This window comes from Leucoraja erinacea, chromosome 1 (assembly GCF_028641065.1).
Source record: "Leucoraja erinacea ecotype New England chromosome 1, Leri_hhj_1, whole genome shotgun sequence".
In the NCBI taxonomy this organism is placed as follows: Eukaryota; Metazoa; Chordata; class Chondrichthyes; order Rajiformes; family Rajidae; genus Leucoraja; species Leucoraja erinaceus.
This window is the reverse complement of record NC_073377.1, coordinates 157546884-157564711: the sequence shown is the minus strand read 5'-3', so window position 1 is coordinate 157564711 and position 17828 is coordinate 157546884. Positions and strand designations below refer to the sequence as shown.

Genomic DNA, 17828 nt, shown 5'->3' with positions numbered 1-17828 from the left:
GTCGCGCTTGCCGCATGGAGTCGCATGCTCGTGAGACAGGCCTTTTATGTTTATGCTGGTACGGCAAGTGAAGTGCAGACACCGTTCGTGATGAGGTGTGCAACCGATGCTCAGCTGCATATTAAGTGAATTGCAAACAAAAGTGTCATGATTTTATCTGACATGAAATGAGAGTTAATGGACTTTTTTTAGTCTTGCATATGTTAGTGTTTTTAAAGCTGAAATTTGCCAATGAGGCAAATTGTTTTACTGAATGTTTGGATTTACTCTGAATTTTCCGAGTGGGATGGATTTTTTATGCCTTTCTCAAGCTGTGGGGCTTCATGTGCTGGATAAAGGACACTTTCCTTAGCTAAATAAAGGAAATATTGGGAGGATAATGGATATTTTGTCATCAAGTCCTTCAACTACAATCCAAGCAGATTGTTTATATTTTTTCCCCATTTCTCCCTGCTGCTAATCTGTGATAATTTATACAAAAGTATACTGTTGACTTGCATTATTAATAATAATAATAATAATAACATACTTTATTACAGACTCGAGGTCCAGACAAGGGGCAACATTACATAAAAATGCATTGCATATTAAAAAATATCATCAAGTACAGATAAAACCTTAGTATATCACTTATAAAAGCATCATAAATTATATATTTAAAAAAAAACACAATACATGAATTAAAAATCCAGATTAAAAGAATGATCAATGTCCTACAACGAGACAACGATACCAGTGTCTCCACAGCTGGGATTCGTAGCGTGCATTGAGTGGATAAGACATGTTTAAGTTACATCCCCTATTTTCAGCAGAGAAGATCCACTTTCCTTCCCAAGGAATAGTTTTGAAATTATTTCCATTGGTCTAATTTATTAATTCTCGGGGATTTATAATGCATTTCAATGGTATTTCTTGAGCTGTAAAAATCTTTGGGCACCACTGAAAGAATAGTGAAAGGGGCTATATCAATGTATAATTTCCATTTATTTTTATTTAACTGCCTAATAATCATTTATTTTTTGGAAAGCCAAATTTGTAGGCACAACTCTATCACCACTCTAATTTCCTTTTGGAATTTTATGTTTTGTTTCGCAGCCAGTGGGACATGAAGGTCCAACAGAGGGATTTGGTCGTGTTATCCCATTGCACGCTGTTGTATTTGGCATGGCAGTGGAATGTAAAGATATCCGCAGACATCACAGGTTAGTATCTCGAGAGTATTTGAAAGTGCACCTCCTTTAGAGGCAAGGCCAAAATAATAATGTTGTTTCGTTGTTCTCAGATACTTTATCTTTTTTTTTTTCTATTCATGGTTTAATTTTCCTCAAGTATCAACTGTTTGTTGACAAACATCATCTCTTACTGCTGTACTGAAACAGGGTGCTATTTATGTTTTCCTCACCAGCCATATATTGGGAGTATTAACCATGATTGTCAGTTCATGTCTGAGAAGAGGTTTGTATTTTGAATTGCTAATTTAATAAGATTAATTCCAGGGTAAATGAACTTTCATCCCAACAATTTAGCTTGGGTTTGAAATTAACTTGTCAAACAATTCTTTTTAGTGTTTTTAAAGCGACTAATCTCCAAGCATTGTTGTCAAGATAAGATAAATAAAAATGTTCTTTGCAAGTACTGAATGTGGTTATGAACACCATGTTTGAAAGAATGACGTAATGTAAATTCATCTCACTTTAAACATTTTTTACCCTATTTTTTCTGGATTTCCTTGAAAGGGCATTCCAGGTTGCTTCCTGAGATATAAACTGTTACATAGACTTAAATGGTTACCCGTTCAATAATGCTTACTGCCATTGATTGTGAAAATTGCTGTTATTTGAGCATCTTACTCAAATGATAAATGATAGCACCTTTATTTCAGGAAATTTCATGACTTCAGAATTAAGGGACAGAAGTTTAGGGGTAACATGAGGGGGAACTTCTTTACCCAGAGCTGTGTGGAATGAGCTTCCAGTGGAAGTGGTGGAGGCAGGTTCGATTTTATCATTTAAAAATAAATTGGATAGGTATATGGATTGGAAAGGAATGGAGGGTTATGGTCTGAGTGCAGGTAGATGGGACTAGGGGAAAATAATTGTTCGGCACGGACTTGTAGGGCCGAGATGGCGTGTTTCCGTGCTGTAATTGTTATATGGTTATGGTTAAAGCAGTCCACCAGAATTAAGACTGCCCTTTAGAGTATGTACAATTGTGTTCATTGTTATTTGATGCATGCCTCGTTTGATTTAATTAAAGGAAAATATGTGTATTAAATAGCTTTCATAATTTTAAGAATTATAGTGGCAAAAATGTTTGGTCTCAAATAAATGAGCTTAAGATAAATACCCAGAGAACTAAACTGTCAGGCAATCATTTGTTTTGTGATGCAACTGTCCGTAAAATTGAAAATTTCTTCAATCAACACGTGTTCTGATTTTGATTTAAAAATTCTAAATTAGTTACTCATCACTGATTCACAGAAAGTTAATTCTCAGAACTAATTGGGCCCATGATGACTACAATTCAGAACCAAAGACATCTTAATCTCAATATTCCTGCATCATTTGCATTTGCATTTCCTTCAGGTCAGTGACTGAGCTCCAAGACAACATCAACATGCGGATAGAGATTACAATGAACGTCAGGAATGCAAACTCCCAACATCAATCTGTGTGCAAGCACCACACTGCCCTCTAATGATAAAGGTCCACGATTACGAGTCCTTGGAAAACATGCACCATTTCTATGTTGGTAGCCACTTCTCTTTTCCTTCAGTGATGATATATATGGTTCAGTTCAGTGTATCAGCACAGACTTTGGTTGATAGAGGAAGATCAAGATTGCAGACTTGGCATAAATCTCATGGATTAAGCAACCAGCAGATCTTTGCCTCTCTCTATGTTTCTGAAAGTATGGATATTTTTGAATGTTTTGCGTTGGGCTTCTGTGTAACTAGTTGTCACCCTGAAAGTTTGGGGATCATGGATTGGTACAAATTCTGGAACAAATCCCTCTTTCTGCATGGTAATCCCTTGATGTGGTGGAGCTTTAAAGATGATGTCTGTTATAGATTAGTGAACAGTACAGCACATGAACAGGCCCTTTGGCCCACAGGTTTGATGCCAAATTAAAATAATTCTATGCCCTCACATGATCTATATTCCTTCATTCTCTGCGAACCTCTAATCACAGTCTGCTCTTATTCTGTTTGGCAGGGTTTGCATTACTGATGTTGGTGGGATACAGGTGAATGAAGCAATAACCTGGTACAGCCCAGTCAATAGTAAGCTTTGTAATGGTGATGCTGCTGAACCTTACACCACTGAACGAATGAGGCAAGTACCAGGTGGATACACGCCTCTGACTGATCACTTCCAGGCCATGACAATTGATTTCAACAGTCTACAGGTATGATCACAGCTGCCACAATTCCAAAGACATATACCGATGAGCTTAAAGTAAGCCCGCAACTCTGTCCTAGTTTAAGTGAGGCATAATAATCATAATACTGATCAAAAAGCAGCACTTTTTTTAATTCAATCGAGGATGTAAAGAATTAGCTGCAGGGGAATGCTTGCGCAGTGGTTTTGTATTAATATATGTGTTTTACAATAAATTTGTCCTCTAGGTAAACTGATTATTTGATCAAGGTCGTGTAAAGTTTGTCTTTTTTACACTAGAGGATAGACTTACCGATATTGCATGATTTGCTGTATATGCAAAGGATTTGTGGTCAGAAGTGGGCATTGAAGTAGTGCTGGCTTGAAGGGCTGAATGGCCTCCTTCTGCACCTATTTTCTATGTCTATTGCAGCTCCCTTTGAACACAGCTATCTACATAATAGTGAGGGGATGTGAATTGACACTAATATCTGTAGGATTTGTTCACTGGAAGCTGTCCATCCCTAATTGTTAGGCTATTTCAGAGAGTCGCCCACATAGAGGACAGCCGGCCAAGGGAAGGTTTCCTTCCCTGAAGAGCATTAGTGACAATAATGCTCTTTCAAAGTCACCACTCTTGATAGCTTTTTATTTCAAATTTTAGTTAATTACCATTGGAATCAACTCTTACCTCCAGTAGACCTGACCTACGTTGGCCAATGTTCAACTGTGTTCAGGGATAAAAATAAAGAATTTGGAATTAAATCATAACAAACCACAAGCATAAAGATCAATGTAGAAGTTCAGGAGGCATGTTTGATTTTTGTTTTACTTCTGGTGGGGTGCTGCATCCAACAATTGTATTAGTTATTCCAATTGTTATTTCCTTGAAAGGGTAAAGTCAAGAAATGTTAGCACTTTTTAAAGGATCTATTTCTGCATTATTTAACTACATAGTAATTGAACCTATGAACAATTTTAAAAGCTAAATTATTTGTTAGTTAATAGGAAGATAAAGTCATGTTATATAATATCTTTAAACATAAAACTCTTCTGTAAGGTTATCTTGTGTATATTCTTATGAAAACATTGTGCACTAAGTATGAAATGAAGTCTGTAGCAAATGATGATCATTATGTTTATGCTTCATATTAGGACTTGGAAGAACTGACAGACAGGAAACCTTGTCGACTTTGTCTGCCAGTAATTAAGGAGGGTATGCTGGATGCAATTGTCGCCTGGTTTGTTCTGCAGCTAGATGACGAGACCAGTCTCTCCACTGGCCCTGATGAAGAAACCTGTTGGGAACAGGCTGTGTATCCAATACAGGGTGTGCTAGGTCAGTGAATAGAGATGGTGGAAATGCAACTATTCTTTAAAGAAAAATATTCTTGAGTGTTAAGTGTTTATTTTCTCCAAAAGTACTGTCAATAGATTGATAAAAACAGTTTCCTTTGGCAATCTCTTGATAACTGGTAGCCATATATTAAAAATAACTTGCCAAGGAATTAGAAGGCACATGAGAATTATTGCTCATTCAGACTGCCAAAGTGGTGGAATCGTATTTCTTGGCAATTTTCAGAACAATTTAGACAACTACTAAGTTTGCGAGTGGCGACACAGTGGCGCAGCGGTAGAGTTGCTGCCTTACAGCGCCAGAGACCCTGGTTCGATCCTGACTACGGGTGCTGTCTGTACGGAGTTTGTACCTTCTCCCCGTGACCTGCGCCGGTTTTTCCCTGGGATTTCCTGTTTCCTCGCATGTTCCAAAGACGTGCAGGTTTATAGGTCAATTGGCTTGGTATAATTGTAAATTGTCCATAGTGTGTGTAGGATGGTGTTAGGGTGCAGGGGTCGCTGGTCGGCACGGGCCGAAGGGTCTGTTTCCGTGCTTTATCTTTAAACTAAACAAAACTAAAGATAAACACAAAAACTCAGTGGCACAAGCAGCATCTCTGGAGAGAACGGATGGGTGACATTTCGGGTCGAGACCCTTCTTCAGATTGAGAGTCAGAGGAGATGGAAACTGGAGAGATGGAAGGGTATAAAGAAAATGTAAGGTGTCCAAACGACAGATCAAAGTAGACGATGATCAAGGAAATGTAGAATAGTTCATTTTTAGCTTGAGGGGAAGTTGACGTGTAGAAAAAGTAAAATTAATCACGAGGACAGTGCAACTAGTCGGAGAACTAGGGTGGGGGAGGGTTGGAGTGAGAGGGAAAGCAAGGGTTAGTTGGCTAGATAAATCAATTTTCATACTGCTGGGTTGTAAGCTGTCCAAGTGAAATATGAGACGCTGTTCTTCCAATTTGCATTTAGCTTCACTCTAACAGTGGAGGAGGCCCAAGACAGAAAGGTCAATGTGGGAATGGGAGTTAAAGTGTTTAGCAAACTAAAGTAAAGATTAATATGTGAGGGTCATGGAAAAGTCTGGGGTGTGGCTCTGAATTGGACAGCTCTTTCAAATAACCAGCGTATCAGGCCAAGTGGCTTTTGGTCTGTGCTGAAGGATATAAATCTGCTCAGTGATCAGTAAAATAAAATAATACAATTTTTTTATTTTAGTTGGGCAATACAGCAAAACAGTATTAATCATTTATCCTTGATATTGTTAACAACAGTCTGAATTACGACTGTACCTTAATATAATAAAGTCACAGGAGAGTTATTGATAACATTGTACACCAGGCCCTATTAGGAGATGTCAGGTCAGGTGAAGAACTAAGAACTAAGTTCCAAGGAGAGGACTAAAAAGCAACAATTCAAGCCGTAAGGTAGAGAAAGCTAACATTGACAACCAGCATCAATGGTTGAATGAAGGGAATCTGAGGATACATGAGAGGTTCTGAATTGATGAGGAATTGATAAATCACTATCTTGGGGTTTAACAGAGTCGGACAGAGATTGTCAAAAGATCTCGCGGCAATGAGGTGGTCATCCTGGTATTTAATTGCAAGAAATTTATATTACAGATACTGCTTTGGTTTGGCTGAAGGTTTTAACAAAACTAAGAAATGGGGGAGATATATTTCTCAATACACAGTGATTTACACTAATTAATTTACATTTTTATAATCAGTACACACCTGAAATATTCTAATTTATGTTATTAGATTGGAATGATACTTTTCTTTATGCCAAAAATAAACTTTTTCCTCATGCTTTCTCTTTCAATTGCATCAAGATAGACTCACTAACAACAAAGGGAAACTGGTTGGGACTGTGCTTTTCTCAGTAACTTTGTACTTTGTCATGTATGTGTTTTGAGATTTCTTCCAATCCCACTGTGTATCCCTCCAGAGCAGTTCCTCCTGTTCTCAACTGAAGTGCTAAGATTATTTTTGCGTGATCTAATTACAATCTGTGAAGTTTTGCCAGCTCAGCGGGAATTTTATTTGGACACCAGTTTCTTTGTGAACAATGTAAAGTTAAATATTTATTATTTTAGCACATAATTCAAGCCCTTGCTGCAGGCTTCAAATTTAGCATGCCTTGTTTACCTTAGTAACAGAACAATTTCATGCCAAGTATCACTTTTCACTAGGGGTGAATTTAACAGGGTCAGGGTTTAGCTTGATCCCCTGCCACCCACATGACTTGAGAGCAGTGAAAATTAGGGAAGACACAGGCTTGGGCATCTGTTAACCTATTTTGTGATGATTTAATTTCAGATATTGTGTTGTGCTGCTGCAAGTAAGAATTTAATTGTTCTGTTTGGGACATATGGCAATAAAACACTTGATTCTTGACTCTCATAATTTGCGATTGCTATGAGCTGGTTGCACAAAACTTAATGTAATAATTCTTCAATGAGTGACACGGATAATTGCTTTTGAGAATGCCCATAATTCAGGAGGAGAACAGCAGAATATGACGTGAGGTTTACATTTATTTTTGCATTATAGGTCAAACAGTGAAATGTGGCGATACTCTAGTAGTTGATGTTTCCTGCAAGAACTCTTACCTGGTTTTTCACAGTATCGCGGTGTTGACCCAGGAAAACAGGAAAGAAATCGAAACGAATACTGCGAGTGATCATCTTGCATGTGAAGCTGAACTGTGTAATGCTTTGGCCAATCTTCAGACCACGAGTGACCCTGGAATGACCCTTCAGTGCATGCTTGAATCATCAGAAATAGCCCGTCTCAATAATACTCATTACAATGATCATTTCAAATCAGCTCTAAGCAGTATATTATCGTCATTAATGCCAATGGACAATGGAACCCATTTCTCACAGATTGGGGATGACAGAAACAGAGATATGAATTGTGAAAATACCAACTTCCATAATTCTTCAGATCCAACCTTTGACACGTTGTACCTGTTGGATGTATCAGAGGGGTTTTCAATGTTGCCATTGATTGCTGCTAAGCTGGCACCCATTAAAGTTTTCAGTTCCTTGGAGAAAACACAGCAGCAAGCTACACTAAGCACTCTAGCAGAATCGAACAACATTTCCAAAGATCAGCTCGAGTTTTGGCATAACTATCTGGATGATGACTCTACATTATTACAAAGGCCTCAGTCAGGCAAACTTTGGAGTGTGATTATTCTCGATTCTATTGAGACGTGTGGACTTATACGTCAAGGCTAGTGGAGAAAGCAGCTCTTGCAAGGTATGTCTATTTTTTTTTGCCTATAAAGCCCTTGCCAGGCTTCAAATTTAGCATGCATGCCAATGTTTACCTTATAACAGAACAATTTCATGCCAAGTAATCAAGTTTTCACTAGGGGTGAACATTTTTTGTTGGTAAGGGTTGTTTGATCCCCTCCAGGCCACATGACTTGAGAACATAGGGCCCGTGGAGGTTGCACAGTTTAGGCTTGGGCATCTGTTAACCTATTTAATGTGATTATTTAATTTAAATTGTGTTAATTCTGCAAGTAACGTGGTTAATTGTTCATTTGGGACATATGGCAATAAAACACTGAAAGGAAAACTCATAATTTGCGATTGCTATGAGCTGGTTTCAAAACTTAATGTAATAATTCTTCAAAGTGACACGGATAGATTTTTGAGAATGCCCTGCAATAGGAGGAGAAGAGTTGCAGAATCATAGACGTGAACCTTACATTTATTTTTGCATTAATAGCAAATAGTGAAAGGTATATACTCTAGTAGTTGATGTTTCCTGCAAGAACTCTTACCTGGTTTTTCACAGTATCGCGGTGTTGACCCAGAAAATGAAATGAAAAAAAATCGAAACGAATACTGCGATTGATCATCTTGCATGTGAAGCTGTACAGAGACATGCTTTGGCCAATCTTCAGCATCTCCCTGACCCTGGAGACACCCTTCAGTGCGTGCTTGAATCATCAGAAATGCCCGCCTCAATAATAACATTACAATGATCAGGCAAAGGTCTAAGCAGTATAGTATCGTCATTGCCAAGGACCACAACGATTTCTCACAGATTGGGGATCCAGAGCAGGATTTGAATTGCGAAAATACCTTCCGGTCTTTCAGCCAACCTTTGACACGTTGTACCTGTTGGATGTATCAGAGGGGTTTTCAATGTGCCATGATGTTGCTGCAAGCTGGCACCCATTAAAGTTTTCAGTTCCTTGGGGAAAACACAGCAGCAAGCTACACTAAGCACTCTAGCAGAATCGAACAACATTTCAGTCTCAAAGATCAGCTCGAGTTTTGGCATAACTATCTGGACGATGACTCTACATTATTACAAAGGCCTCAGAGGAGGCACATTTGGAGTGTGATTATTCTCGATTCTGATTGAGACGTGTGGACTTAAAACGTCAAGGGTGCTAGCGCTCTAATGGGATTGTACTTGCTAGTGGGAGATGTCTAAGATTTGCCTATAAAGATATGTCCTCAGATTACCGAAAGATGCCAAAGTAACAGTGATAACATTAGTGCAATGAGATTTAACTCATTAGGCAATCCAAGTGATTGTGGCCTTAACATTTTGTTGCAGAAAGTGTTTACATGAGGCCAGATCTTTATACCATAGGGCCCGTGGCAAGTTACACAGTTTCTGGAATTACAGTTATGTGCGATATTTTAAATTCCCTTAAAGCACAAAAGGCTTTTTCTACATTGCTTAGAAAGGCTAAAAAAAAAACCTCTGGCCTAAGGACTAATTAAACAAATAACATAAAACATATTAAGATTCCCTGACTCAACTGCAATAGTTCAAGTTGTTTTGATTTGGTGGTCATGTTATAAGCATTGGCATTAAGCGGTATAGAGAGACGGTTTTTAAATCAGTGCTTATCTCTTTAGACCAGTGGTTCACAACGTGGGGCGTACGCCCCACAGGGGGGCAATTTGATTTTTAAGGGGGGCAATTGAGCGCGACTGAGGAGGTCTGGGTCCAAATTTTCAATTTTTAATTTATGGGGGATTTTCCATCAGGTAAAGCGCTATAAGTTTTGTGTTTCAGATGTTATTTAGAAGAATAAATTTGTTTTGGAAAGTATGCCAAAAAGGTCTTTTGCATTGTGTAGTGGATTTACTAATCACATTGCGCAACGCTCTTCATGCACGTCGCACGAGGCGCAGAATTTGTAAAGTATGTCATGGGAGAACCTTCTTATTTAATTGTATTTAGAAATGCGATCAAAGAGCTTTTGCTAAGTTGCAGACCCTTATAATATCTATTTCCTCCGTTTTCTCTCAAGGGAAAGCAATGGGAGGGCATCAGGATTTTAGAGGTGTTTAGGTGGGGCATGGCCAAAAAAAGGTTGGGAACTACTGCTTTAGACCCTGTAAAGTATAAGCTGGTGCTGATACCAATCTACAGAGAGAGGGATATGTGAGGTGAGTTTACCCATGAATCATCTTAAGCCTGTTTAAATGTTTGTTTTTTTAGATGTTTGCTTCGACCTGAAGGAAGATTGTTGCCTCAGTGTATAACAATATATGGAATGCTCATCGACTCCGAGGCTTTACAGCAAGAAAGTGCTGTTCAAGGAAAAGAACCCACATTGGGGTTGAATATTGCACCTTTCATCAACCAATTCAAGGTTATTTATTATTATTATGGTGTGAATATTATGCACGTTTCTGTTTTTTTCCTACAGTGAATTTATTCTCTTTCCCCCTACAGGTACCAATCCACGTATTCTTGCATTTATCCACTTTACGTTATGTTCAACTCAGTGAGCCAGTGGAACTATTAAAGCTGGATCTGTTGGGCCTCGTCTCTGATGAAGTGTGCAGTGAAATCAAGGTAAAGTGTACTTCTAAAAGTTGTTATTTAATGTAGCAACTTTGAATTCAGGTTTTGTTTTAAACTTGTTTACAGCTTTATATACTGATAACAAAATGAGTGCTACTCTTTCGCAATAACATGTAATTAGCAGGGAATAGTTTCCTCTTACATAGAAACATATAAATTAGGTGCAGGAGTAGGCCCTTCGAGCCTGCACCGCCATTCAATATGATCATGGCTGATCATCCAACTCAGTATCCCGTACCTGCCTTCTCTCCATACCCTCTGATCCCCTTAGCCACAAGGGCCACATCTAACTCCCTCTTAAATATAGCCAATGAACTGGCCTCAACTACCCTCTGTGGCAGAGAGTTCCAGAGATTCACCTCTCTGTGTGAAAAACGTTTTTCTCATCTTGGTTTTAAAGGATTTCCCCCTTATCCTTAAGCTGTGACCCCTTGTCCTGGACTTCCCCAACATCGGGAACAATCTTCCTGCATCTAGCCTGTCCAATCCCTTAAGAATTTTGTAAGTTTCTATAAGATCCCCTCTCAATCTCCTAAATTCTAGAGAGTATAAACCAAGTCTATCCAGTCTTTCTTCATAAGACAGTCCTGACATCCCAGGAATCAGTCTGGTGAACCTTCTCTGCACTCCCTCTATGGCAATAATGTCCTTCCTCAGATTTGGAGACCAAAACTGTACGCAATGCTCCAGGTGTGGTCTCACCAAGGCCCTGTACAACTGCAGTAGAACCTCCCTGCTCCTATACTCAAATAATTTTGCTATGAAAGCTAACATACTATTTGCTTTCTTCACTGCCTGCTGCACCTGCATGCCTACTTTTAATGACTGGTGTACCGTGACACCCAGGACTCGCTGCATCTCCCATTTTCCTAATCGGCCACCATTTAGATAAGTCTCCTTTCCTGTTTTTGCCACCAAAATGGATAACCTCACATTTATCCACATTATACTGCATCTGCCAAACATTTGCCCACTCACCCAGCCTATCCAAGTCACCTTGCAGTCTCCTAGCATCCTCCTCACAACTAACACTGCCCCCCAGCTTAGTGTCATCCGCAAACTTGGAGATATTGCCTTCAATTCCCTCATCCAGATCATTAATATATATTGTAAATAGCTGGGGTCCCAGCACTGAGCCTTGCGGTACCCCACTAGTCACTGCCCGCCATTGTGAAAAGGACCAGTTTACTCCTACTCTTTGCTTCCTGTTTGCCAGCCAGTTCTCTATCCACATCAATACTGAACCCCCAATGCCGTGTGCTTTAAGTTTGTATACTAATCTCTTATGTGGGACCTTGTCGAACGCCTTTGGAAGTCCAGATACACCACATCCACTGGTTCTCCCCTATCCACGCTACTAGTTACATCCTCGGAAAAATTCTATAAGATTCGTCAGACATGATTTACCTTTCGTAAATCCATGCTGACTTTGTCCAATGATTTCACCACTTTCCAAATGTGCTGCTATCCCATCTTTAATAACTGACTCTAGCAGTTTCCCCACTACTGATGTTAGACTAACTGGTCTGTAATTCCCTGTTTTCTCTCTCCCTCCCTTCTTAAAAAGTGGGGTTACATTTGCTACCCGCCAATCCTCAGGAACTACCCCTGAATCTAAAGAGTTTTGAAAGATTATTACTAATGCATCCACTATTTCTGGAGCTACTTCCTTAAGTACTCTGGGATGCAGCCTATCTGGCCCTGGGGATTTAACGGCCTTTAATCCATTCAATTTACCCAACACCACGTCCCGACTAACCTGGATTTCACTCAATTCCTCCAACTCCTTTGACCCACGGTCCCCTGCTATTTCTGGCAGATTATTTATGTCTTCCTTAGTGAAGACGGAACCAAAGTAGTTATTCAATTGGTCCGCCATATCCTTGTTCCCCATGATCAACTCACCTGTTTCTGACTGCAAGGGGCCTACATTTGTTTTAACTAATTATTCTTTTCACATATCTATAAAAACTTTTGCAGTCAGTTTTTATGTTCCCTGCCAGTTTTCTTTCATAATCTATTTTTCCTTTCCTAATTAAGCCCATTGTCCTCCTCTGCTGGTCTCTGAATTTCTCCCAGTCCTCCGGTATGCTGCTTTTTCTGGCTAATTTGTACGCATCATCCTTCGCTTTGATACTATCCCTGATTTCCCTTGTTATCCACGGATGCACTACCTTCCCTGATTTATTCTTTTGCCAAACTGGGATGAACAATTTTTGTAGTTCATCCATGCAGTCTTTAAATGTCTTCCATTGCATATCCACCGTCAACCCTTTTAGAATTAATTGCCAGTCAATCTTGGTCAATTCACGTCTCATACCCTCAAAGTTACCTTTCTTTAAGTTCAGAACCATTGTTTCTGAATTAACAATGTCACTCTCCATCCTAATGAAGAACTCAACCATATTATGGTCACTCTTGCCCAAGATTGCTAACTAACCCTTCCTCATTACTCAATACCCAGTCTAAAATAGCCTGCTCCCTCGTTGGTTCCTCTACATGTTGATTTAGATAACTATCCCACACACATTCCAAGAAATCCTCTTCCTCAGCACCCCTGCCAATTTGATTCACCCAATCTATATGTAGATTGAAGTCACCCATTATAACTGTTTTGCCTTTGTCGCACGCATTTCTAATTTCCTGTTTGATACCATCTCCAACTTCACTACTACTGTTAGGTGGCCTGTACACAACACCCACCAGCGTTTTCTGCCCCTTAGTGCTTCGCAGCTCTACCCATACCGATTCCACATCCTCCAAACTAATGTCCTTCCTTTCCATTGCGTTAATCTCCTCTCTAACCAGCAACGCTACCCCACCTCCTTTTCCTTTCTCTATCCCTCCTGAATATTGAATATCCCTGAACTTAAAGTGAAACGGGGACTCCACTGACTATAAGATACTCCTTGCAGTGAGTATGAATGGAAAATAAGAACATAAAACATCATAAATATGGGAGTAGATTACTCTCAAGCCTGTTCTGCCATTTGGCTACTCTGCCCAAAGCCTCATCTCTGGGCCATTTCTTCCTCTTTAAATACCCCTGATGATCTCGCATCAAACCCTCTGTGGTAGACAATTACACAGATTCACCATCCTCAACAAGAAGAACAAATTCTACTCTAGCTCTGTTGACATGTTTGCAGATGACACTACTGTAGTGGCATTGATCTGTCGAACAGAAGATACAACACCTTGAAAGCATGTACCACCAGATTCAGGAACAGTTTCTACCCCTCTGTAATACTATAACATTATGCTCTGAACTCTGGTACTTTTCTCTTTGATGTATGTACTTCTCCTTTGTACTTGTATATGACCATAACCCACAGGAGCAGAATTAGGCCATTTGGCCCATCGTGTCTACTCCATCATTTGATCATGGTGATCTATTTTTCCCTCAAAACTCAATGTTCCTGCCTTCTCCCTATATCCATTGACACCCTTACTAATCAAGAACCTATCAATCTCTGCTTTAAAAACACCAGATGTCTTAGCCTCCACCGCCTTCTGTGGAAATAAATTCTGCATTCACCAACCCCTGGCAAAAAAAAAATTCTCCTAATTTCCATTCTAAAATTGCAAATTTTTAGTCTGAGGCTGTCGCCTCTGGAACAATGGCTTGATTATACTCATCTATAGGATAATTTTACTGAATAGCATGCAGAGAAAGCTTTCCACAGCATCTTGGTACATGTGAGAATAATAAGACATCCCTATGCTCTTCTGTCTGAATGACGGACCATGCCTAAACTTAGAACTGTATTTTTAACTATTGCAGCCAATCCATGGTAAATATTAGCGGGTGCAGCAGCATCTATGGAGCGAAGGAAATAGGCAACGTTTCGGGCCGAAATCCTTCTTCAGACTACTCGGGGGCGGGGACAAGAAAGGAAAAAGGAGGAGGAGCCCGAAGGCTGGGGGATGGGAGGAGACAGCAGGGGGACTGAGGATGCAGACTCCCCAAACGGAATATGAGGTGCTGTTCCTCCAATTACCTCATATTCCGTTTGGGGAGTCTGCATCCTGGGGGCATGAACATCAAATTCTCCCAATTTTGTTAGTCCTTGCTGTCTCCTCCCCTTCCTCAGTCCCCCTGCTGTCTCCTCCCATCCCCCAGCCTTCGGGCTCCTCCTCCTTTTTCCTTTCTTGTTCCCGCCCCCAATCAGTCTGAAGAAGGGTTTCGGCCGAAGCGTTGCCTATTTCCTTTGCTCCATAGATGCTGCTGCACCCGCTGAGTTTCTCCAGCTTTTTTGTGTACCTTCGATTCTCCAGCATCTGCAGTTCCTTCTTAAACACATGGTAAATATTACATGGACAAATCAAAAATATAATGATCTGTGAATGAGGAACAGTTAAATGCTCGGAAAACCTTTAATTCATCAAGATGATGATGATAATGAAAGATACATATTCTAAGGTTAATGTCAATATCTTATGGTTTATATTTAAAATTTGTTTTTACATTTGAAAGCATTAATTGAAAGTTTCCCAAATTTCTCACACCAAAAGTTTCCCAAATCTGATGTAGACTTTGTCAATCAAAACACTGCAATGGTAATGACATACACCTCACTCAGAGTAAAATATGTTATAACTTTCTAACCAGTGATTGAGGGAATTAACAGTTGGCATATATTAACCAGTGTTGCAGAAAATTATAATTCTCATCCTTTCAATATTTAAGGCGTCTCCTAGTAGCATCACTCAAGCACATCTAGCCATACAACACTTTGAAAAATGCATTCATGCGATCCTACATTTGCCTTTATCTCCAATATCCTCCACAGTTCCATTGTCTGGACTTGAGCATCTGCTTTAAAACGTTAACAAGTCAATTCTGCCACAGTGTTTCCTGGTCTAACCTTTATGACTTGGTGACAAATCTTGTGCGAGGGGATTTCTGTGAAGCATTTGGGATGTTTTGCTTTGTTAAAAGGCACAACGTGAGTGTAATTGTATGTTGTACATCATGTAATATGGGCTCTAATAAATTCAGACTTCTGGAGATTTTTGATGTTTTCAAGTGAATTCATAATATTGCTTGAAACAAATATAGTACGTTTGAAATAACTACTATTATAGATAAACCTACCTCTACAACAGAAGAAAATGATAGATACAAAATGCTGGAGTAACTCAGCGGGACAGGAAGATTGCAACCTTGACGTGGTCTGACCTGTTTCGACGAATGCAATCCACCCGGCGTGCACAATCAATTAAGATCAAATACAACAAGTTGTCCTACAACTTTAGGCTGTGCACGCCACACGCAAGAAGTGGGACAGGCAGCATCTCTGGATGGAAGGAATGGGCGACGTTTTGGGTCTTCTATCCAGAGATGCTGCCTGTCCCGCCGACTTACTCCAGCATTTTGTGTCTATCTTTGGCATAAACCAGCAAAAGAGCTGCTACAATAGATGGCATTTTTAACCAGTACACTGCAAAAGCTGGTTGTAAACTGGAGGAACTTTTGACCTATATTTAGCCTTGATTACTATGTTTTCTGACATATTCATCACAGTACACTAATTTCAGATTCACTTTGTTTGAACATATAGGTTAAAGTGCACTCTTCTGGAAGTTTAACAGCAATTCCATTTTGGTATGAAATTTATCTGGATATGGACGTCAGTCTGAACACATGGTGTGAATCTTCTCATTGGAAGCAGGCTGCCTTTGTTCTGGATAATCCAATACAAGTTAACTCAGGAGATGAACTTTTATTAAACATTTGCTATCACAAGAGTAATATCTCAATGACTGTAAACCGCGTTTAGCAATATTTTTTCACTGTTAAAAAGATTTCAATAGAATCGGTCCATTTCCTAGTGTAAAGTATCCCTAAAAAAGGGGGAAGTTAAATGTATTAAAATTTTCATGAATGAATGAAATTTATTTCCATAAATAAGACTGTCTCGTTGAATTATACCATGGAATCTCTGAAATCCACTCAAACACTGTTCGAGAGTTAAAGTTGATGTTCTGCCACCATTGAACTCCTCGTTGGGAGAACATTGTAAAGAAACCAACTTTAACTACCCAGCAGTAACACAATGAGCACATCTTAGTATTTGTGGAAGTACTGTACCTAGTTCTTTAATACACGGGAACTAATTTTTAGGTAAGATTCATGCCATGATTTTTGAATTGGGACAGGGGAAATATATATAGTAGCTGTGATATGGATTTGGGGGTAGGGTGGGAAAGAGGGGTTAAGCAAGTTTAATGCTGCAGTTAAGATTCAGAAAACTCTACAGTAATTTTCTGTAATGTCATAGTGTCATCTGCATGCGTTAAGAAACCTGTGTTGAAAATAACAATTTTTCCACTGCAGTGGCAAATGTTATTCCATAGCTTATGTTTTTGGGGACTAATTGTGAATTTTGGGCAAATTTTGATTAACCGCATGGCCATAATGCAGTCGGCTGTACTTGATTGTCATTGGATCAGATGGTGTAGCTAACACCAAGATCCAAAAATAGTCTTAAGGCAATTTTCATTTTTAAAAAGTTGAACACCAGTTAAAGAAATCAAAATGTTTATTGTTTGCATTCCTCGTATAGTTAAAACACCAAATAATTAACTTTTGGTGTTTTCATGCAACCTTTGCCAGCATTAGTGCAGATTAACAAGAAATATTCTGATTCCTAAATTTAAAGCAAAAGAACAATCCAGCGTTCATTAATAATTGCATTTTCAATTATTATTAAACTTTGATTACTGGGTAAAGTTAGTTTAAAACTAAACTGATCCAAACCAAATATGGCCCTTGTAAATGATAAAAATAAAAACAATTTTACATACAGGTCCTCCCCGGTTTACAAACACCAAACTTTTGTACAGCCCATTCATAAGAATAAGAGTGTGGGTGACTGGTTTAGAGAAACAGGACCACAGAGTCTGCACCTACCAACGATCCCCGTACACTGGTGCTATCCTACACACTCGGGACAATTTACAATTTTTACTGAGGCCAATTATCCTACAAGCCAGAACATCTTTGGAGTGTGGGAGGAAACCGGAGTACCTGGGGAAAACCCAGTCACGGAGAGTAACTCCAAACTCCATACAGAAAGCACCCGTAGTCAGGATCAAACCAGGCCTCTGGCACTATGCCACCCAATTGCTCTCACACTGATGTATAGATTTATTGGCTGCTGTGGGGCTGAAGACATATCAGTTCACGTTATGAACAGTTCGCAAGAAAGAAACCCTGGCCTAACCCAGAGAGGACCTG

General features: G+C 39.4%; 1 protein-coding gene across 1 annotated transcript in view; it reads left to right on the top strand.

Annotated features, from left to right (window-relative positions):
* The window catches only part of prmt9 (protein arginine methyltransferase 9), a 44332-nt gene extending 27833 nt beyond the window's left edge, over nucleotides 1-16499 (top strand). Inside the window, 8 exon segments of the mRNA XM_055646516.1 lie at nucleotides 1096-1202; nucleotides 3216-3408; nucleotides 4536-4719; nucleotides 7286-7969; nucleotides 7972-7999; nucleotides 10217-10370; nucleotides 10454-10576; nucleotides 16150-16499. Coding sequence (XP_055502491.1) covers nucleotides 1096-1202; nucleotides 3216-3408; nucleotides 4536-4719; nucleotides 7286-7969; nucleotides 7972-7999; nucleotides 10217-10370; nucleotides 10454-10576; nucleotides 16150-16368 — 1692 coding nt within the window. The 3' untranslated portion in view covers nucleotides 16369-16499.
* The last annotated feature ends 1329 nt before the right edge of the window (nucleotides 16500-17828 follow it).